This window comes from Caretta caretta, chromosome 5, assembly GCF_965140235.1.
Source record: "Caretta caretta isolate rCarCar2 chromosome 5, rCarCar1.hap1, whole genome shotgun sequence".
NCBI classification, from domain to species: Eukaryota; Metazoa; Chordata; order Testudines; family Cheloniidae; genus Caretta; species Caretta caretta.
The window spans coordinates 137,504,193-137,526,796 of record NC_134210.1 but is presented as its reverse complement, the minus strand read 5'-3'; the positions used below and the strand labels follow the sequence as shown (position 1 = coordinate 137,526,796).

The 22,604-nt window shown below is 48.6% G+C and overlaps 1 protein-coding gene and 1 non-coding gene across 5 annotated transcripts; both read left to right on the top strand.

Annotated features, from left to right (window-relative positions):
• Positions 1-243: 243 nt before the first annotated feature.
• On the top strand, positions 244-21,670 carry LOC125629212 (uncharacterized). Of its 4 annotated transcripts, none has more exons than XR_012668705.1 (6): positions 244-552; positions 5,700-5,787; positions 6,012-6,138; positions 12,959-13,070; positions 13,429-13,478; positions 16,659-21,670. XR_012668705.1 is itself a non-coding variant. In XM_075128941.1 (2 exons), the coding sequence occupies exon 1, from the start codon at positions 13,476-13,478 to the stop codon at positions 14,592-14,594; it is 1,119 nt and encodes a 372-aa protein (XP_074985042.1). In that variant the 5' UTR covers positions 13,468-13,475; the 3' UTR covers positions 14,595-14,848; positions 16,656-21,670. The 4 variants fall into 4 exon arrangements, 1 of the variants encoding a protein (XP_074985042.1); XR_012668704.1 differs by having other exon boundaries at positions 16,656-21,670; XR_012668706.1 differs by lacking the exons at positions 12,959-13,070; positions 13,429-13,478 and having other exon boundaries at positions 16,656-21,670.
• Positions 21,671-22,016: 346 nt separating this feature from the next.
• Positions 22,017-22,089, top strand: TRNAF-GAA (transfer RNA phenylalanine (anticodon GAA)). The gene has a single exon. It is a non-coding gene; the product is annotated as a tRNA-Phe (tRNA).
• Positions 22,090-22,604: the final 515 nt, after the last annotated feature.

The window sequence follows — 22,604 nt, the reverse complement described above, 5'->3', positions numbered from 1 at the left end:
TCTGCTGCTGGAGCTCCCTTGTCTGGATGCTCCCAGCCAGCATTCAAGGACACACTCAGTGTCTGTGTGACAAGTAACCCTTAAGCAGCAGCTCTGTTTCCAGCAGCCGGCTTGGGCGACGGAGCTCCCGACTCTCCAGGGACCGGAAGTGACGTTGGGCAGAGGAGGAAGGAAGTCCCCCCCGGGGCAGGATGGGAGATGTAGTTCTTGACTCTCCAGGGAGCGGAAGTGACGCTGGGCCGGGGGAGGGCGCGCCGGGCAGTGAACGCGCGCGGGGCGCTGCGGCTCTGCCTGGCTCGTGCGGGGCCGTTGGATCCTCTCCCGGAGCCGGAGAAGAGTTTTTGTGTCTCCCGGCTCTGGGCATGCGCAGATCGGGGGGTTGGGGAGAGCCCCGCATGCGCAGAGGCAGAGCTGCCCCGCTGCTGCTCCCTGGGGCTGGGGGCCGGGCTGAGCAGAGGGTCTGTGCCGGGGAGACCTTCGTTAACTCCCCGTGCCCGGCCCGGGCCCTGCTCCCGCTGGAGCCACCCCGTGCTGCGGAGCTGCAGCCTCCAGGTACCGGAGCGAGCCCCGGGGGCGGGGCCGGGGCCGGGCCGGGCCGGGCGGCGACTCTGCCCCGTGTCCGAGGGGGACCAGGCATCTGGCAGCGGCGGGATCTGCTCCCTGGGGGGCCCGCGCCGCGGGGTGGGGGGCTCGGAGCTGCTGCCTCAGCAGGAGCCCAGCGCCCCGCGGGCCCGGCCAGGCTCTGCCCTGGGGTTCCTGCGTGTGGCTGGGCGGGAGGCTGCCGGGGTCTGGGAAGGGGCGGATGGGAAATGTCTGTGCAGCCCGGACGTGGGCGGGAGGGGAGAAGAGCAGGAGACCCCCAAGGAGTGGGGAGAGAAGGGGGGGGGGCTGAGATCCCCTCGGATTTCCCGCTGCCCTGGGGACCCCCGTCCTGCCCCCTTTCTTTCTAGAGAGCAACGAGCAACATCCAGGGTGACCCCCCCCCGCCCATATCGCTGAGAGGGTCTTTGTTCTCCTCCCCCCACTGTACCCCATTAGCTCCCCACTTCACCCGTGGCCCGTTCAAATCTCAGGTTTCTGGTGTCTCCGCCGCATTTTTACCTGCAGTGACTTGTCCTTTTTTTCGGTGGGAAATCGTTCCCCTGAGTGATTTCTGAACTGGCAAGAGGGTTAATGGGCAGAGGCTGGGAGAGCCCTGAGACAGGGGTACGGCTGGGCTGGGCTGGGGGGCCACTCTCTGCTGGCCACAGGGCATGGGAAGGCCCAGGAAGGGGAGGGAGGAGCAAGCATCCCCCAGGGAGAAGGCTCAATCCCAGGTTTCCAGTCCCGGCTACTTCCCCCACCCTGCCCAACCCACTGCCTGCTAGTCACATTCCCAGACACTATGGCCAGCCCCTCCCCTTCTGACCTGACTCCAGCCCCACTCCTTTCCCCTGTGAAGGCCACATCACCCAGGGCTCCCTGCTGGCCACGTGAATGTGAGGCAACAAGAATCCATCCCATTCTGTTGTTGTTCCCCTCAAACTTTCCCTCTTTTCTCTTGACCTGTTAAATGGTGACATAACATCTCCTCAGATGCTGGGCTTCTCTCTTATATTGGCAGATCCTTAGTTTGTGCCCCATTTTCTCCTCAGTTCTGAAATACTGATATCAAATTCTTGAAAATCTTCCTGCTTTTCTCCGCAGGTGTCTGCGTGAGATCAGGGCTGTTATTGTTCTGAGCATGGCTCAGGCCTTGACTGAGATCAGGTGCCCTAGTGTGCCGGGCACTGCACAAACCCTAACCAAGTTTGGGGCACCTTTTGTGCCAGGAACTGCACAGACCCTTACAGAAAGCAGGGACCTTGCTGTACTGGGTGCTACAGTGACCCCGACTGAGCTCCTCCCCCTTTTTGTGCCAGGCCCTGCATCAACATCAAGTGAAATCAGGCTCCAGTTGTGCCAGGTACTGCAGAGATGGCAAACAAAATCAGGGACCTTGTTGTTCCTGGAGCTGCAGAGACCCCAAGTGAGATCTGGGTCCTGTTCCGCCAGGCACTGCAGAGACCCCAACATAGGTCAGACCCCGCTGTTGTGAAGATCCCAAGTGAGATCTGCACCCCTGTTGTGACAGGTAAAACTGAGATCTGGACACCCACCCCCGTGCAAAGGAGTGCAAGACTCTGGCCCAGATTAGAATCTCATAGAAGATCAGGGTTGGAAGGGACCTCAGGAGGTCATCTAGTCTAACCCGCTGCTCAAAGCAGGACCAAATCATTGGAGCCAGGGCTTTGTCAAGCCTGACCTTAAAAACCTCTAAGGAAGGAGATTCCACCACCTCCCTAGGTAACCCATTCCAGTACTTCACCACCCTTCTTGTGAAAAAGTTTTTCTTAATATCTAACCTAAACCTCCCCCGCTGCAACTTGAGACCATTACTCCTTGTTCTGTCATCTGCTACCACTGAGAACAGTCTAGATCCATCCTCTTTGAAACCCCCTTTCAGGTAGTTGAAAGCAGCTATCAAATCCCCCCTCATTCTTCTCTTCTGCAGACTAAACAAACCCAGTTCCCTCAGCCTCTCCTCGTAAGTCATGTGCTCCAGCCCCCTATTAAGAACATAAGAATGGCTGTACTGGTTCAGACCAAAGGTCCATCCAGCTCAGTATCCTGTCTGCCAACAGTGACCAGTGCCAGGTGCCCCAGAGTGAGTGACCCTAACAGGTAATGATCAAGTGATCTCTCTCCTGCCATCCATCACCCACGTTTGACAGAGGCTAGGGACACCATTCCTTACTTATCCTGGCCAATAGCCATTAATGGACTTAACTCCATGAATGTATCCAGTTCTGTCTTAAACCCTGTTATATTCATTTTTGTGCCCTCCGCTGGACTCTTTCCAATTTTTCCACATCCTCCTTGTAGTGTGGGGCCCAAAACTGGACACAGTACTCCAGGTGAGGCCTCACCAATGCCGAATAGAGGGGAATGATCACGTCTCTTGATCTTCTAGCAGTGCTCCTACTTATACAGCCCAAAATGCCGTTAGCCTTCTTGGCAACAAGGGCAAACTGCGGACTTATATCCAGCTGCTCATCCACTGTAACTCTTGGGTCCTTTTCTGCAGAACTGCTGCCTAGTCACTCGGTCCCTAGTCTATAGCAGTCTATGGGATTCTTCCATCGTAAGTGCAGGACTCTGTACTTGTCCTTGTTGAACCCCATCACTTTTATTTTGGCCCAATTCACTAAATTATCTAGGTCCCTCTGTATCCTATCCCTACCCTCCAGCTTATCCACCACTTCATACATAGTCTGTATCCATAACTTCAGATACAAACATGATACATGCACACAAATAGGATAATCATATTCGGCAAATCATAACTTTTCCAATGACACCACACATGATGCATATTGCACAAAATGCATTATAATTCTGTCCTAATCATATTATAATCATACCACTATGCTGAATATGGGGTGTCCTGTCAGGCAGGGTCTTATTTCAAGGCACAGGAGTTGGGAATGGAACTTCCCCTCTTTGTGGAACAGGAAATAACCCTCCAGCCAGGGCTGGGAAAATGTCCCAGACTTCCAGTGCTGGAGCCTGAATCTACTGACACTTCATTAGTTACCACCACTCCCAGTCTTTGTGGCAACTGCAAACTTTATCAGTGAGGATTTTATAGTCTCTTCTAGGTCATTGATAAGAATCTTAAATAGCACAGGGTCAAGAACCAATCCTTGCAGGAACCCTCCAGAAATAGATCCACTCAACCATGGATCCCCATTTACAATCACAGTTTTTAATCTATTTAACGTATGCCAGGTTTATTTTGTATAATTCTAGTTTTTTAGTCAAAATATTGTGCTGAACCAAGTCATATGCCTTACAGAAGTCTAGGTATATTGCATCAATACTATTAGCTGCAACCAGTGGTGAGCTGGAGCTGGTTCGCACCGGTTCGCTAGAACCAGTTGTTTAGAAGCCCTTTTAGAACCGGTTGTTCTGCGAGGGACAGCTGGTTCTAAAAGGGCTTCTAAATTTAACCGGCCGACTCCACGGGTGCTCCAGCCCTGGAGCACCCAAGGGGAAAATTTGGTGGAAGCAGAGCACCCACTGGCAGCTCCCTTCCCCACCCCCGGCCGCAGCTCACCTCCACCTCCTCCCCTGAACGCGCCACCCTGCTCTGCTTCTCCACCCCCCCAGGCTTCCCGCAAATCAGCTGTTCGTGTGGGAAGCAGGCCCAGGGAGGCGGAGGTGAGCTCAGGCGGGGGAGGAGGGCCACCTGCACCGCAGCAGGTAACCTGGGGGGGGGGCAGGAGAACCGCTCCCCGCCCCAGCTCACCTCCGCCACCCTTGGCCTGAGCGTGAAGCCACTGCCTGCTTCTCAGCCCTCCCAGGCTTCCCGCCGAACAGCTGATTCGCGGGAAGCCGGGGGGGGCGGGCGGGGTGTGGAGAAGCAGAGCGGGGTGGTGCGTTCAGGGGAGGAGGCGGAGCGGAGGTGAGCTGGGGCCAGGCACGGGGTGGGGAGCTGCCGGTGGGTGCTCTGCACCCACCAATTTTCCCCGTGGGTGCTCCAGCCCCTGAGGCGCCACTTTTGATGTGATCAGTGGGGGAGCGGTCGCTCCCCCCTAACTATGCTCCCCCGCACCTAGGAGCCAGAGGGACCTGCCGGATGCCTCCTGGGAGCTGCCCCAGGTAAGCAGCGCCGGGACTCCCCTCCTTGCCTCCCGGAAGGTGCCTCTGGCTCTTAGGGGTGGGGTGGGCACCCACTACAGTGGCCCACGAGACCCTCCTGCCCGGTTCTGGGGGCAGTCAGGGGACAGGGGAGGGAGTGGATGGGGCAGGGGTCCTCGGGGGGGGGGCGTCAAGGAACACGGGGGGGTTGGGTGGGGCAGGAGTCCCGGGGGGGAAGATGTGGGCAACGACCCCCTCGTGGGGTGAGGAGGGAACCCGTTGTTAAGATTTTGGCAGCTCATCACTGGCTGCAACCAAACTTTTGATCTCATCCACTAAGGATATCCAATTAGTTTGATAGGATCTATTTTTTCTAAACCTTTGTTAATGGGTACTAATTATATTACCCTCCTTTATTTCTTTATTAATGAAATCCAGTATTGGATGTTCCATTATCTTGCCCAGTATCGATGTCAGACTGACACGCTTTTAATTAGCTGGGTCATCTCTCTTACATTTTTTAAATATTGGCACAGCATTAGCTTTATTCCAGTCTTCTGGAATTTCCCCAATGTTCCAAGTCCTAAGTAAATTCAACCTTAACAGTCCACCACACTCCTCCACCAGGTATTTTAAAACTCTTGGATACTAGTTGTCTGGACCTGCTGATTTAAACATGTCTAACTTTAATAGCTGCTGTTTAATGTCCTCGTGAGTTATTGTTGGAATGTAAAGAGTGTTGTCGTCAACATCTTATGATATGACTACATCATGTGTTTTTATCCAAACCCAGGAGAGAAATATTTATTGAACACTTCTATCTCTTCTGCATTATTTTTGATAATTCCACCATTTCTGTATAGTAATTTACCACTACCATTGTTAGGATTATTTTGAACTTTATAAACCTTTAAAAACTTCCTTCTTATTTTCATTGATTGATCATTGATTTCTGATAGCTTCCCTTACCAATTTTCTACAATTCTGACCTTCTAACTTATATTCTTTACTATCGACTTCCCCTTTCTTCCATATAGTGTATTTGTAGAGTTGGGATTCCTACCAGGGAGCCACCAGCAGGGTCCAGAGACAGCCCCATCTCCTATATCAGGCTCTGGCTAGTAGGTATGTGATGAATGTGAAAACTCTGCCTAGTCTGTCAGCTGGGAGACACAATGGTTCTCTTTTTCTACCCTCTGATGCCTCCTGGCTGCTCTAAGCAAGGTGGGGGTGGGACTCTGTTAACATGTGCCTCCCGAAGCTTCCATTTACCTGGTGCTGCTGTTCTGTGAAAAGTGGGGTTGTGACTGGGGCAGCAGATACTGAGTGTTGGACTCTTGCTGTTTCAGAGACCGGTGACTTTCGAAGAGGTGGCTGTATATTTCACCAGGGAAGAGGGGGCTCTGCTGGACCCCACTGTTAGAGCCCTCTACAGGGATGTCATGCAGGAGAACTGTGAGACTGTGGTCTGGCTGGGTAAGGAGTCCTGTCCCCTGGGTTATAAGAAGATGTGGGGTCTCTAAAGAACTTTAACTTTATACCTGTATTTGTCATGCAAGTTTTGACAAGTTCTGCCCCCCCCCCCCCCCCCCACTGTTTTTGCCTTATCTCCCACCCGCTAGAATAATTTTTGGACATGTGCCTTTTTGGTGCTGTCAGTCATTTTAAAATTGCATTTAATTTATCATTATTGGATACATTAATAACTATGTTAATAACTAGAGCTTTCATGCCTTTTCCTCATTTTAAAAGGAAAATATGCTGCCTGTAGAATTCTAAATTGAGTAAATAGGTGCATGCATGTCTTGTGTGACAGTCAGATGAGCTCAGCTTTTGATAGGAGAGTGTATAATGTTGCCATTCAGGACCCCATGGATGAAGGGAGAACAGAGCTGTGGGAGGGGAGGAGAAGCGGGGAGTAGCTAATTCTGGGGTGCTAGGACATGGGGAGTGTGTGTGCCGGATTAGAGGTAAGAAGGAGCAGGGAGGGATGAGGTAGTGAGAGTCGAGGAGGGAACATAGGAAGCTCCTAAGGTGCCTGGACGTGGTGGTGGCTGAGAGTAATGGGAAGAAGGTGAGGGAAGTGTGGAGGAAAGGCACCCAGGAGGTGGGCTGGGTGGATCAGTGGGAGGTAGGAGAGTTTTGGGGATCTAGAGCTGTGGGGGAGCCCAGATCTTTAACCCCAAATCCCTGGCCAGGCCTTTTTGCTTAATAGCCTGCACTCCAGTTTTATTTCTGTTCAGTTTCACTTCATTATACATTTTCCCCTAAACATTATTATTTTAACTCTTGACCTCCTTCTCCCGCTCATTACCCTCCTCCCCATATAACCTTCCCGTCTCTATGCACAGCAACCCCATCCACCGACCCTGAGTCCTTGCTGCATTCCTCCCTCCCACAGCAGGGCCACTACCCAGGCACAAATGGGCACCTTGTTGATGATGTCAGGGTGGTAGTGTAGCCTGTACAATTTTTACACCTACATACTGGGGTACAACTTGCCCTTTTACATGGCTGCTCAAAGTTAATTGAGAAGATGAAATTTGGTGAAACACAGAGAAACTTAATTTAATACAGGCAGTTATAATTGGAATTGCAGCTAGCAAGAGATGTTAAGAGTAACAAGAAGGGTTTCTTCAGGTATGTTGGCAACAAGAAGAAAGTCAAGGAAAGTGTGGGCCCCTTACTGAATGAGGGAGGCAACCTAGTGACAGAGGATGTGGAAAAAGCTAATGTACTCAATGCTTTTTTTGCCTCTGTCTTCACGAACAAGGTCAGCTCCCTGACTGCTGCACTGGGCAGCACAGCATGGGGAGGAGGTGACCAGCCCTCTGTGGAGAAAGAAGTGGTTCGGGACTATTTAGAAAAGCTGGACGTGCAAAAGTCCATGGGGCCGGATGCGTTGCATCCGAGAGTGCTAAAGGAGTTGGCGGATGTGATTGCAGAGCCATTGGCCATTATCTTTGAAAACTCATGGCGATCCGGGGAAGTCCCGGATGACTGGAAAAAGGCTAATGTAGTGCCCATCTTTAAAAAAGGGAAGAAAGAGGATTCTGGGAACTACAGGCCAGTCAGCCTCACCTCAGTCCCCGGAAAAATCATGGAGCAGGTCCTCAAGGAGTCAATTCTGAAGCACTTATATGAGAGGAAAGTTATCAGGAACAGTCAGCATGGATTCACCAAGGGCAAGTCATGCCTGACTAATTACCTTCTATGACGAGATAAGTGGTTCTGTGGATGAAGGGAAAGCAGTGGACATGGTGTTCCTTGGCTTTAGCAAAGCTTATGACACTGTCTCCCACAGTATTCTTGCCAGCAAGTTAAAGAAGTATGGGCTGGATGAATGCACTATAAGGTGGGTTGAAAATTGGCTAGATTGTCGGGCTCAACGGGTAATGATCAATGGCTCCATGTCTAGTTGGCAGCCGGTATCAAGCGGAGTGCCCCAAGGGTCGGTCCTGGGGCCGGTTTTGTTCAGTATCTTCATAAATGATCTGGAGGATGGTGTGGATTGCACCCTCAGCAAGTTTGCAGACGACACTAAACTGGGAGGAGTGGTAGATACGCTGGATGGTAGGGATAGGATACAGAGGGACCTAGACAAATTGGAGGATTGGGCAAAAAGAAATCTGATGAGGTTCAACAAGGACAAGTGCAGAGTACTGCACTTACGATGGAAGAATCCCATATATTGTTACAGACTAGGGACCGAGTGACTAGGCAGTAGTTCTGCAGAAAAGGACCTAGGGATTACAGTGGACGAGAAGCTGGATATGAGTCAACAGTGTGCCCTTGTAGCCAAGAAGGCCAATGGCATTTTGGGATGTATAAGTAGAGGCATTGCCAGCAGATCGAGGGACGTGATCGTTCTCCTCTATTCGACATTGGTGAGGCCTCATCTGGAGTACTGTGTCCAGTTTTGGGCCCCACACTACAAGAAGGATGTGGAAAAATTGGAGAGAGTCCAGCAGAGGGCAACAAAAATGATTAGGGGACTGGAACACATGACTTACGAGGAGAGGCTGCGGGAACTGGGATTGTGTAGTCTACAGAAGAGAAGAATGAGGGGAGATTTGATAGCTGCTTTCAGCTACCTGAAAGGGGGTTCCAAAGAGGATGGATCTAGACTATTCGCAGTGGTAGCGGATGACAGGACAAGGAGTAATGGTCTCAAGTTGCAGTGGGGGAGATTTAGGTTGGATATTAGGAAAAACTTTTTCACTAGGAGGGTGGTGAAACACTGGAATGGGTTACCTAGGGAGGTGGTGGAATCTCCTTCCTTAGAAGTTTTTAAGTCAGGCTTGACAAAGCCCTGGCTGGGATGATTTAATTGGGGATCGGTCCTGCTTTGAGCCGGGGGTTGGACTAGATGACCTCCTGAGGTCCCTTCCAACCCTGATATTCTATGATTCTATGAATCATAGGCAAAGATCAATATGCATAATGATTAGACTAAGGTAAGTATAGTAAAGAGAGTCTTGCACTGTGCATACTTCCAAGTTATGGTCACCACTGGAAACAAAGATCGAGGGGCAAGGGAGTCCATCAGAAGGAAGGCCTTCCTTCAGTTTACACTATCTTGGTGACCTGACAAATGAGAAAATGGTAACTAAGAGAGGTATTTTATCCACTTATGGTAATAGGATTGCTATGTACTATATCTGCTCCTTTACTCTGATTACAGTAATGTTAATAGCTGCCCCAACCCATATGTGGCCTTTGGGAAGTCCATAATTAAGCATCAAGCATTAATACTCATGAGTTACATCACTTATTTACATCACTATTTATTAATAATGCTAATATATGAATGCGGCCCAACTGCTGAGCTACTGCATAGCAACCTAACTGCTAAAGCCCGCCCCCTTCTTTCAGAATCCTGTGGTGTATTGCACCTGTTGGTGATTACTTGTTAGTCTTTTAAAATGTGGAGTCAAAATATCTCACCTGGGATTCTCTCCTTATCCTGAGGCCTATTCAGCTAAATCCTAGACTTCATCATAATCACTCCCACAAAGCTTCAACCTAATATAAGGCCCTTAACTGTAGCAAGCTTAGGCTACGTTTACACTACCATGGTCAGTTGACCTACGCTACGCGACTCCAGCTATGTGAATAATGTAGCTGGAGTGAACATAACTTAGGTTGAGTTACTGCAGGGAGTACACTGCGGGGGGTCGATGGGAGAGCGAGAGAGTACAGAAGTTGACTGGAGAGCCAGCTGCAGTCAATCTGCAGTTGATTTGGCGGGTCTTAACTAGACCCACTAAATCGACCACCAGTGGATCAATCTCAGAGTGTGGATGCTGGCTGTAGTGTAGACCTGCCCTTAATAGCCCATTTATTTATGTTCACCTCCTTGACCCTCCATGCATATTGCAAGCTAATAAGCAATTTTCTGATAATGACATTTTATCTCTAGTGAGTATAAAATTGCCCACAAGACTTGAGACTAGGTCAAAGATCATAAAATCAGGTCGGGGTGAACAGGAGTGAGAGTTTGGAGAGACTCTTGGCCCCGCTGTCTCCATCTGCAGCAGCCACAAGCTGCCTTCCCTCCGGGCTCCTTGGATCTTGGAGCCTGTCCCTTCTGACATTGCATGGCCCAGTTCTTGTTTTTTACATTCTCCTTTTCTGGATTCAGAGTAGCAGCCGTGTTAGTCTGTATCCGTAAAAAGAAAAAGAGGACTTGTGGCACCTTAGAGACTAACAAATTTATTAGAGCATAAGTTTTCGTGAACTGCAGCTCACTTCATCGGAAGAATTAGAGGCTGTTGCTCCTGAATTTCAGTGTTTAATTCCCCAGCCTTCTCCACACGCTGGAAGAGTTTAATTCTCCTTCCCATTATACCTGAATCACTAGATTTCCTAATTCCCCACAATGTGCTTTTGCAATATCACAGTTCTGGGACAATTAAGCCTCTGACCTGCCTCCATGGTCTGCCCAAGGAATGCCCGCTCAGGTATCAGCTCTCTAGCCAGCCCCTCTCTATGGGTAGGGACTCACATGCCTCTCCTTTTTGACCAGGTTTGAGGATTGCAGCTTCTCCTACACTGTGTTCACTGGACTAACCTCCAGTTCCTGTGCTTTGCTTTTTCTCCAAGGGCTGTAAGCACTGTGTGTGAGATAGAGTTGGGAATTTTGGTGATACTTCTATGATGCCAATACACACCTCAGTTTCCCTCTCTGATTGGTATTGCTATGATTAGAAAGAGCAGGAGACATGAGGTGTTTTGTCATGGGGTGATATGAATGGGTCATTAAGGACTGGCTGAGACCAACCCACATCAATGGAACACCCGACAGAGACAAGGGAATAATTGTCACCTGTCCACGGGAGGATCTCCCCTTGGCTGAGTGAAGCATTTATGGACTAATTATGTTTTTGGGAGCAGGAAGAACTGGGCTCGCAGATGCAGGGAGCTCTATTGGAGAGAAGACAAATGGACAGGTACAGTGAATGGAAACCAAACTGTTTTCTAGAGCAGCATGGCTCAAGGGCATTGGCCAGCATGGACTATATTGTCGTCTTTGCTTCTCTGTCCTAATCTAAAGACTTTCAATGCTGCGTTTCGATTGACTAATAAACCCTGCTATGTTTTAAAAGTCTGCCCAGTGTCACAGCACAAACTTGCACTGTGCATTGAATGAGGAACAGTCTCTGAACAGGAGCGTCATTCAGTTGGACCTGTTGGCAGAGCTCACAGGTTGAAATAGTGTTGAAGCCAGAAGCTCAGTCGTAGGTGTTGAAGCTACATTGGCCTATCCTTGGGGGTCTAGTGCATTCAAGGTGCACCTCCCAAGGACTGTTTAAAAGCCAGGGCATTTCACAGATCCTATGGATCCATGACAGTGTCAGTGTGCCTTATAGGAAAAAGATGTAAAGCAAGAAGAGCATCAAAATGCATATTTCCCATCAGTCCTCTTGGGAATCCCTGATCATTTCCAAGGTGTATTAAAACCTTCTTTAAAAGCTTACATCTTGGTTATCAAGTCATGTCAGTTTGTAGCCCAAAAAGACCCCCTTCAGTCAGCTCAAACTCAGCTGTTTCTCCCCAAAAAGTCTGTCTGTCGTCTTCGGTCTCCTGAAAGAGGTAAAATCAGTCACTGCCCCTTTCTGTATGGGGCAAAGCTTCAAAAGATGGAGTTCTGTATAACCAGCCTTGAGATCCAGCCTTAGTGACACCAGATTGCACAGGAAACCTATCCCTCAGCCCTCCCATGTGTCATCTGGCCCATCTCAGCATCATAGTCTGTGAATTATTCATGCTTTCAAGGGCTCGCTCAAAGATACGGGTAACAGTCATAAATAGGGTCAGTGTTTGCTGCCAACGAAAACAGAGTAGTTGACAAACATGAGCGATATATAGTCCTTTACAGCCTGAAAGTGCATTGCGGGAGAGGACAGGAGCCAGCTGTGTGGGGGAAGTGGGGCCCAGACACTGAGCATTGAGAGCCTAGAGCCGTCTGTGTGCTGGGGAGACGGGACGTGAACCAGCTGCGTGCAGGGGAGATGATCAGGGAAGAGGTGCTGTTGACACAGTCAAGAGCAGGTGCGAGCGCCGTCTGCTCTGCAGCATGATGAGGGTGCCCGGCATCCCACTGCCAAGTGCCCTGCCTCTCAAGGGGAAGCTCCACCATGTTTTTTCTGAGCCCAGACTTGTATGAGGAAGGAAGAAATTGGTAGGAAGTCTCAAAGCAGCCAGCCCCCAGCCTTTGCCCTGTGCTCTGGGGAGGAGTCAGGTGTCTCCAGGGAGAAATCTGGGGTTTGTGACCCTGCATCCCCACCCACCCTCTGTTCAGCTATTCTGGATGTGAAGGGTGATTCCAGAAATGAAGAGTAATTTCATGAAAAAATTTAGTAATAGCAGCAGTTTCCGGAAAACACTGGCCCTAGTCATAATATGAAATACAATAGTCTCAAGATATATAACTGTGTTCATCAGATCTGTCACTCTGCCTTCAAATAGTTCACTCTGCTGGTGGGTTCTGCCTCATCCCCCATTCTATGTCTGTCTTGTCTATTTAGATTGTAAATTCTTCAGGGCATGAGCCATCTATTATTCTGGGTTTGTACTGTGCCTAGCACAACAGGTGCCCACGGTTAGTTGGCTCTTAGGCACTAAGGTAATGAATATGATTTATAATAATAACTCTCCTGCCACTTTGAGCCAAGGACGCTAGCCTTGGGATGTTACTTCTTAAAAATGAGCTGGGGTTCAAACCATGGAATATTCCTTGTGACAAGTATCCCACAAATTCCATGGACCTTCCTCGTTTTCTTTGCCTTCCCAGGGTTTCCAATTTCCAAACCTTATGTGATCTCGCAGCAGGAATGAGGGGAACAGCCGTGGGTCTCAGACCTCTATGGCTCTGAAAAAAAGTGCTCCTGAGACCGTCTGCACAGGTGAGGAATTGGGTCAACCATCTCAATAACTGTCAGTGAATACAGGAAGCATTTGGGATGCCCTACAAAGACTCCAAGTTGTAAGCTGTCCAAGTTCAGGATTGTTCCCTGCAGATGTGGAGTCATTAGGCAGATGTCATTCATGGCTTCCCACCTATCCTGACTGACAGTTGGCAGCAGGTCCCTCCCCAATCTCACTTTCCCCTGAGAGTTCTGGTGAGATGCACGCCCAGAACTGATACCTTCCTCTCTATCCTCTGGGGAAGGGTTTGGGGAAAATCAGCTCCTGATAGGTTTGATCTCTCCCGCACATATTTTGGTTTGTTCACACCTTTTTCCATTCCTCTCTCTGGTGCAGGGAGTGACCTATGTCTGGATTCTCTCTGTCTCCCATCAGGTGACGGGATGGTGAGTGAGAACGAGGAGACACCCCAGCAGGAAGATGCTGAGCAAATAGAACCACATGGGATGTTATCAGGAGTATCCAAAGGGAATGTTTCTGGGAGTTGTGCACTGCCAGAAAAAGAAAAAGCCTGTGAGATTCAGGACAGGCCAGAGGAAAACTCAGACCTTATTACATGCGAGACCATCAGCTTGGAAGAGACATGCTACATATGTCATGAGTGTGGGAAAAGCTTCAGTGGGAACTCTGACCTTCTCACACATCAGAGAATCCACAGGGGAGAGAAACCCTACACATGCTCTGAGTGTGGGAAAAGCTTCAATCGGAGCTCACACCTTAACAGACATAGGAGCATCCACACAGGAGAGACACCCTACACATGCGCTGAGTGCAGGAAAAGTTTCAATCGGAGTTCAAGCCTTATTAGACATCAGAGAATCCACACAGGAGAAAAACCCTACACGTGCTCTGAGTGTGGGAAACGCTTCAGTTATAACTCAGTCCTCATCTCACATCAGAGAATCCACACAGGCGAGACACCCTACATGTGCTCTGTGTGTGGGAAAAGCTTCAATCAGAGCTCAAGCCTTATTAGACATCAGAAAATCCATACTGGGTGGACACCCTACACGTGCCCTGAGTGCGGGAAATGCTTCAGTTATAGATCAGCCCTTACCATACATCAGAGAAGTCACACAGGTGACAAACCCTATGGATGTTCTGAGTGTGGGAAACGCTTCATGGATAGTTCAGCCCTCATCACACATCAGAGAATCCACACAGGAGAGAGACCCTACATGTGCTCTGAGTGTGGGAAAAGCTTCAATCAGCGCTCACACCTTATCAGACATCGGGCAATCCACATAGGAGAGACACCCTACACATGCGCTGAGTGTGGGAAAAGTTTTAAGCAGAGCACTGCCCTCATCTCACATCAGAGAATCCACACAGGAGAGATGCCCTACACGTGCTCTGAGTGTGGGGAATGCTTCAGTTATAGCTCAGCCCTTACGAAACATCAGAGAAGCCACAGTGGAGAGACGTCCTACATGTGCTCTGAGTGTGGGAAAAGCTTCAATCAGAACTCAAGCCTTATTAGACATCAGAAAATCCACATATGAGAGAACTGTAATAAATGCCTTGATTCTGGCTGGCCAAAGATTGTCTTTTAAAAAATCACAATTGTCAATTCCCACATAGCGACCTTTGCACCATGTTCACCGTGGTCTGTCAGCTCCCCTAGATGAGTTGCCTGCTTCTGCCTTTTGCAGCTCCCCATTTTTTGGGGTCAGTCCTGTGATTTTTTTCTATTCTCTTTTCCTTTTGAGTTGTAGGAGTGTGTGTCCCTCCAGCCAGGAATGTTCATCAGCTCCAGGTAGGGGAGAGAGATTTGACCCAACGAGCTACACTGAGGCAAAAACTGCCTGAGCCTTACATTCACTAGGACTGTACGTGGTGTTGGCTGCTCAAGTGACCTTGGTGTAAAAAGACAATTATAGTGGTAGTGCAGATGTAGCCCAGGTGCCGTGGTTGGCACTGGCTTTCCCCTTGACCTGACCTAAACTCCATCACTTTTCCTAGTCTAAACAAACCCTGAGCATCACAGTTATACTGTCCACCCATTTCAAAGCAATTGTTAGTTATCAAGTTCCCCCTTTGGGAACCATTTTTTTTATTCCCAGTTGCTCTGATATTGCTTCAGGTTGTGCTGGAGACCAGATATTTTTACTACCATTTTCCTCACTTAAAATATATTGAACTATAACAGAGAACAGGAACAGGGCACGGATAGGGAAAAATGTTATTTCACCCTCTGTAGCAACCTTCCGTGTAGCAACGGAAGAAGATAGGGTAAGTCAGAGGGATTCCCTTATTCCCCATCACCAACCTAGTCCCCCTGTTGTTAAAGTGGTTAGGTCAATATTTTTTCTAAAGGGCTGGGAAGAGTATTCCCTAGTAATGACTTGTAACTAAGCAAAATACCCATGCATTTGGCTCCCAAAGAAGTTGTGGCTCAGGTCCTGCAGGAGATCGCTCCTGAAGAAATCTCCTTCCTAATCCGTTAGGAATCATGTTGGTTACTATTTGGAAAATGCAATCCCTATCTAGGTAGGGATGGGAAAAATGGAAGTGACATTTCTATTCAGCTCACCACTGTCAGATGCTGCAAATGTGTAGAAAATGAAATGTATTGAATGTGATATAGCTGCAGAAAGATACCTATTTTTAATAGATACCTGATATGTGGTGTTTTACAGGGATTCTAAACCACTCCTGAATTTAGTCCCTAATTTGAATCTGTGCCACCAGATTAAGGAAATAAAAGGGCATATTTGGGGGAGTTATACCTCACTTTCACTACTGATATATTGTGTGGTGGTGAAGAATTCTATGACAGAGAAGTGTAAAATTACTCCAAGTAAGGTCAAAGATTTGACAAGAACTCAGGTAGAAACTGCAGGTACGAGTGGTTGATTTTCACCCTAGAGATGGAAGCTATGGTGACCTGTGGTCCAGGTAAACTATTTTTAGAACACTGCTCCCTAGTTAAGTGGCACTGATCATGGTCCTAAAGGATGCCATGATTAAATTGGGAACAACTGTCTTTTACCATTTGGAGCCAAAGTTTCATGAAACACAGAGAGAAGCAGCTGATTCCTTCAGAGCCATTCCATGCCTATGGGTCCCAATCTGGCTGACTTGCTGGACAAGAAGCACTTCCTTGCTGGGCAAATGATGGTAGCCAATGAGGAAATGTACCAGATTCCAAGTTCAGACTGCAGGAGACATGAATGCTGAGTCCAGAGTGTGTGGTTTGGTCTCGTAGCTTTGCTATTAAGTCATGCATTTGTATCACTTCTTCACCTGCTGCTACATTGAGAGATTAGAAAGTGTGAAAATAGAGCACAGGTGCTTTTTCTCATAATGCAACCTTCCCACATAGTGTGAGACCCCTTCCACCCACACTTATGGGAGAAGATCCAGGGAGAAATGAACTCACAGAAATGGAAGGCTCCTAGGTAATTGTAGAATGTGACTTCACACAAAGCTGACTGGGTAGAAATGGGAATTAAGAGAAAACTGCCCTATAGGTTTATATTTTGTAGTCTTTAAATGAATTGTTACCAGAGACAATGAAATTAAACATGAAGTTAATTAATTAGTTAACCCTTCCTTCCTAGCAGAGGAAGCCACACCCCGGAAGCTCTCCTGGGCATGCTCCAACTGGAGAACACGTATAAAAGTCTGCAGAATTTCTCAGTCTGGGCTGACTACCGGAGGGGAAGGAGGCACGCTGCCAGCTCCTGAGGAGGGACAGCCCGCACTCCAGGATCCAGAGGCCAGCCAAGCCGAGGCCCAGATGGAGGATCCCCCAAAGTGGAGTACACTATGTTTATGGTAGGGAGTGACCATGGGGAACTTTAAAGACAAAGTGCGTTAGAGACGCAACGACACTCGGCATGTTGCAGGCGGATCCCTGTCGAGCCAAGGCCAAGGGGGACCCCGCCATTAGCAGGGCCCTGGGTCGGGACCTGGTGGAGAGGGCAGGCCCAGGTCCTCCTACTACCCCACCCACACTGCCCTGACACTTGGGGCAAGCTGCATGGACTCCAGCCACCAGGCTGCATTACCCCGCCTAAGAAAGGAGGGTGGCCATTGGGCCACACTTCCCTGACACGTGTGGGTGAGCTGCATGGACTCCGGCCTCTAGGCCGCACCACCCTGCCTGTGAGGGGGAAGTTATATAGACTCTGGCTGTTGGGCTGCACCACCCCACCTGTGAGGGGGAAGGTATTTGGACTCTGGCCATTGGGCCACACCGCCCTGATACTTGAGGCGAGTTACCTGGACTCTGGCCACTAGGCCGCACTACCCTGCCTGTGAGGGGGAAGTTATATAGACTCTGGCTGTTAGGCTGCACTACCTTGCCTGCGAGGGGGAAGGTATATGGACTTTGGCCATTGGGCCACACTGCCCTGACATTGGTCATTAGGGCTCACAACCCCGATCAAAGGGGTGATTGTGCAGAAACAGGCCATTAGGCCACATTGGGCCGCCCACAGAGAGATGGGCATGGGAGACTTGAGAGTGGCGAGGGTTCGACACCCCATCCCACCCCTGCCACAAAGGGGTGCTGTGGTGCCAGACCCGCCACAGGCTGATTATGTGATAACTTTCAGTGTTCCAATATAATTCAGGTTTTCTTCTAGTTCTCTCCCTGCCCCCTCCTACTATATAGGAAATTGTTGCTAATCCTGAAATTAAAACCTCACTCCAAAGGAATTAGAGTGGAGGAATATGTGAGAGAAATAGCATGGATGAAAATAGAGACCTAGTATAGACTGTCATTATTTCTATTTAAAATTGAATTTATTTTGATAAATTTTTAAATAAATCATCTGTTAGGAGGAAAATTACTTGAGACAAGATGTGTAACAGCCACAGAGTTCCCCAGGTCTCTTGTTTTCAAAGCAAAGATGTCACATAAGGCAGGACATGTCAAAATCTAAACTGGTGATGGATGTGTGATGGGAGCTTTTCTGGGTTGTTTTTTTGGGTTTGTTTTTGCAACCAGTTATTTTTATAGGTGCTGAGGCCCCTTTTCCTTTTAAGTACAACACTTTAACTCTCAGGCCTGGCTCTGGAAACCTTCTCAGAACTGGCCTTGTGTTTCTTTCATGTGTGATATCTTTGGGGTTCACATCCACACTACATGCGGTTCACAGCAACAGATACTTTGAGAAACCTGCTGGGTTAAGTGGGCCTTTTCCAAACTGACATTGGCCTAAAGTCTGCCTCAGTTCAGCTGGATTGGGACACATCTGTATCAAGGGAGTGGTTCACACCTGATTTTCCCAGAGACCTCGGGGGAGGGTGGTAAAATAGGATAAGTAGGAATCTACAACAATGAAGTTAAAGATCAGGGTGAAAGACCCTCACTTTGCAGGTCAAAAAGCCTGTTCTGTTCATTCCTTCTGACACATCTGGCACTGGTCATTCTCAGGCAGCACATGGGGTTAGATGGACCCTTGGTCTGACCCAGTATGGCCAGTCTTGTGTTCTTATGTAAGCCCTCTACAGCCTTGTCTACACTGGCAAGCGTCTGCACAGTCAACCAGATTTCTGCAGTGTAACTTCTGAGGTGTGCACACTGCCAAGCCACTTAGTGCGCAGAAACTGCTCAGTAGCAGTGCTGTAAAAATAGCACCCTGATGAGAGGCGTACAGCTTTCTGTGCCGGGGCTACAATGCTGCGGTGCCAGTGTAGACACCCTGTTCCATTACAGCTCTGCAGCTGGCCTCGGGTAGGCGTCCCACAATCTCTGTTCTCATCTCTCTGGTCATCGGTTTGAACTCTACTGCACTGCCCTCAGGTGACCAACTGGGAACGCCACCCCTTAAATTCCGTGGGAATTTTGAAAGTCCCACTTCCCACACAGACCAGTTATGGTTACAGACCCATCCTGAAATTAGAGCAGGATATTTTAAAGCTTTATCTCATAGTAAAGTAACACAATTCAAGCATGTCATTGCAGAGGAGCAAGCACTCCGTCATTTCGTATTTATTACTACTGATCTCACTGAAAAACTTCTGTGGTGCTGCTCCCAGCACTTCAGGGAGTTTTTCCTCTTCTCCCTTCCAGCTGTGGTTGTGGGACTGCTGCACCTCTCCAAATGGCCAGCTTTGCTCTTTGACTTACATCCTTCGCTTATTTGAATAAAGCTGTGTCTGCTACCAGTTTAATTCATAGCTGAGACCTCAGGCACCAGCAGCTAATTACAAAGGCTAAATTCCCATTGCCATCAGTGGGAGGTTATCCAGGGCTGCAGGATTTGGTCCATGATCAACCAAGGTGCTACAACAGCTGCACTCTTACATGGTGAGTCCTGCAGCCTATTACTAAACTGCTCTGCCATAGTCTGCAGGGTGGCCTGACTTGCTGAGAATCTGGCAGAAGAGAGACCCTGGAGCAGAGAAGGAAAATGTCCTCAGCAGTCATAGCTGGCAGGAGCAGGAAAGGTTGGGTTTGTTTTCAAATTTCTCTGCTCAAGCCTTTAATCATTCCTGTGGCTCATCTCTGAACCCTCTGCAATTTATCAGGGAAAACCAACCAACCAAACCAGGCTGTTCTGAGTGATGTAACAATCTATTGCCTTCCAAGGTTGAATATCAATCAGATCATTCTATTCACCTAAGAGTTCAACTTTAAGGCCTTCTTGTTTTCTAGTTCCAATCCAATCCTGTGCCACAGCATCATTGTTAACTCGTCACTTGGTCACTTCACGTTCACAGAGCTGGCAGGTCTAAGTCTTTCCTCCCACACCAACGTGAAAAAAATCAGTGACAGAAAATGTCCTGAAGCCCCTCTGCTGCCTTGCCCACGAGACTGGGGAAATACATGAGGGAAAGCGCTTTCCTTTCTCCTCCTGACCCTGAGTAACGTTTCTATCTGTCCTTGAGATCCTGCCACGGGGACAAGGGTTGAGGATGTGTATGACAATTTAAGGCTTCATTGATTTGTTCATTCCTTTACTCCTTCATTAGTAACAAGGGTGCATGAGCTCGAAATAATCCAGCTCTGACTTTCACACAGGAGGCGATTTCCAGGCTCACAATTACCCCCCCCCCCCCAAAAAAAAAAATCTGTCTTTCTAACCTGAACAAGTTGAATCTGAAGTCATTGAGCCCCAGGATGCCTTTCTTTCATCCAATATTTTTGGAGTATATCACATTAACTGGGTAGGTCTTCCCCTAGGAAGTGTCTGTCCAGTGGAAGCACCCAGTGCACACTCCCCATTTACGAACTCATCTTCAGTATATAGGCCATTGAACCCAGCAAGGGGGGGAGGATCCCTTTGGTCGGGCTCCAGCCTAAGCAAGCTCCTGGAGCCAGAGCCTGGCAAGCCTGAGTCAGCTGGCCTGGGCCAGCTATGGGTTTTTAATTGTACTGTAGACATACACTTTGTGTCAAAATCCCAGCTTTCTCATCAGGAAATCAAGCCCTAGTCCACCACATGACAGGTCAGGCTAGTCACCGCTATATTCATGAGATCAGAACCAACAACTGCCCCTGCATAGGGACTTAGGGGAACAGCTTGTCCAGCCCCTGGAACAGCTTTGTACGCACATTTGCCTCATGAAAATGATCCAGGGCTTTTAAAATGAGAGTAAGAGAACAAACTAAATCAAAACCAGAGAAACTGCTGTCAATCTCCCCACCACACACAGTTTTGGGTCTGAATTTTTCTACTGAAATTTTGAGGCAATAAAACTCTCACTGCTATTGTCCAGAAACAAACCTAAACCTCCCGTGAACTATCTAGGACTTTGATTGCTGAACCACCAATGCTTCAGCTCCTTCTGTGAGATTTGCAGCTGCCCAATACTGCTGCTATTCCAGGGGAGCAATTCTTGACTCCAGTAAGCATTGATCTAAGCCCTGTGAGTTCTGTGTATCACAGGTTTCTCTAGGAAAGGGCAGTGAATGGTTCTAGGGTCCAGTGATCCTCATTCAAATCAGGCCAGAACATGAGAATCCTTCCCCTTTCCCAGGCTGTGGGAGGGGAGACGTTTAAAGGAGCTCTCTGAGCTATAGCATGTGGCTAAGTAAAGAGAAAAAGCCCTATATTCTCCCTCTGCTTTGGGTGCTGGGTTTACTCCTGTAGCATCTGCTACCCACGTAGTCCGTATGGATCACCCCTAACCCTTGATGCTGCTCCTTTCTACAGAATGTGAAAGGAGCGGAGGCAGTGCAGGAGCCTTCTGAGGGGACAGATCTGAGGCTTTGGGAGAGAGAGATTGTCTGAGACATCAGAGCGCTATAAACCATGCAGCCACCTCCTAAATCAGGGGCCTGTTCCAGCCCTGAGTCTGGGCTACCAGGGTCCCTCCCACAAAGCAGGGTGCCCACAGACTACAGTCTGAAAATAGGCAATCGAAACTAACTCATGCTCTCCCTGTCGTGGCTTCCCCTAGACCAAATGGCATCCCAGCCAAGAAGCATCTTTGGTGCGCCCTCACCCCCAATTTGTTAAACCTTTGAATACCTTTTTTTATTGCATTTGTAGCTCATTTCATGATTTCAATGTACAATTTGGATGCATGATTTTCTGTGTCATAAGACAATAAATTTGCATGCTATGATCTGTATTTATTCACGCCATGTATAAACAAATAAAAAATTCATTTCCTTTAAGCATATAGAAACTTTTTAATTTTAACAGTAACTGAAATGTACTAATGTTTAGAAATTGAACTGTCACCAACACAGGGTGGAGCAGTATTAAATAGTGTTACAGTAAGAGACAGAGTTAGAATGTTAACCCTAGTCCTTTAGTTCAAAGGTCACTTTTCTCACCTTTCTCCTCATGAACTGAAGTGCAGCATTACAGAGATCGAAGCACTGGCCAATCTCCTTTTCAAGTGATGAAATAGCAAGTGATGTCAGTCTCTCCTTGGCCATCGGTGATCGGAGATGTTTTATTGAGACTAAGCTTCAAGGTGAGAAGCAGCTGGCCAAATATAAAATAAATGGTGCAGGTGCCAAAGTAGCTCAGTTGGGTGAGTGTTAGACTGAAGATCTAGAGGTCTCTGGTTCAATCCCAGGCTTTGGCATGCTCTTTCATCCCTCTTTGTGCAGGGGTGAGCTGTTTTCTGGAAGCACAGCAGTTCCTTTACCTGACCTGAGTCACTCATTTTGGGTGCCGCTGTAGGAAAAGACAGTGTGGACTTCTGCACCTGTTTGGCTCACCTCACCTTTCTTTCTTCTCTTGCTCTTTCCCAGGAAGGGGAAGAAAAAGAAGCTCTCCTTCAATCTGGAGTCACAAGGGAGACAGAAGGTTGACTTCCTGGGAGCCAGCTCCAGTTCTTTGCTCTAGGCCAGTCGCCTCTTGGAGCCTTGTAGCTTGGCCTCCTCTGCCCTTGGAGGTTGGCCTGCAAAGGCCGGCTCTTCCTGCTGGCCTAAACTTGCATGACTTGCCAAAGGAGAAAGTGAGGTGGGAATGGGGCAAAAGAGGAAGGTAATGCTGAAGAAGGCATGGCAGAAGCTAAGCTAAGCTAACCTCAGTGGGGTTAGTAGAATGCCACCATTCATTCTGTCAAAGCCTGGGAAGGTGCGGTTGGCTGCTGGG

Bases quoted from the DNA above. Each gene is read 5' to 3' on its own strand.
- LOC125629212 (XM_075128941.1), top strand. From the start codon at position 13,476: ATGGTGAGTGAGAACGAGGAGACACCCCAGCAGGAAGATGCTGAGCAA.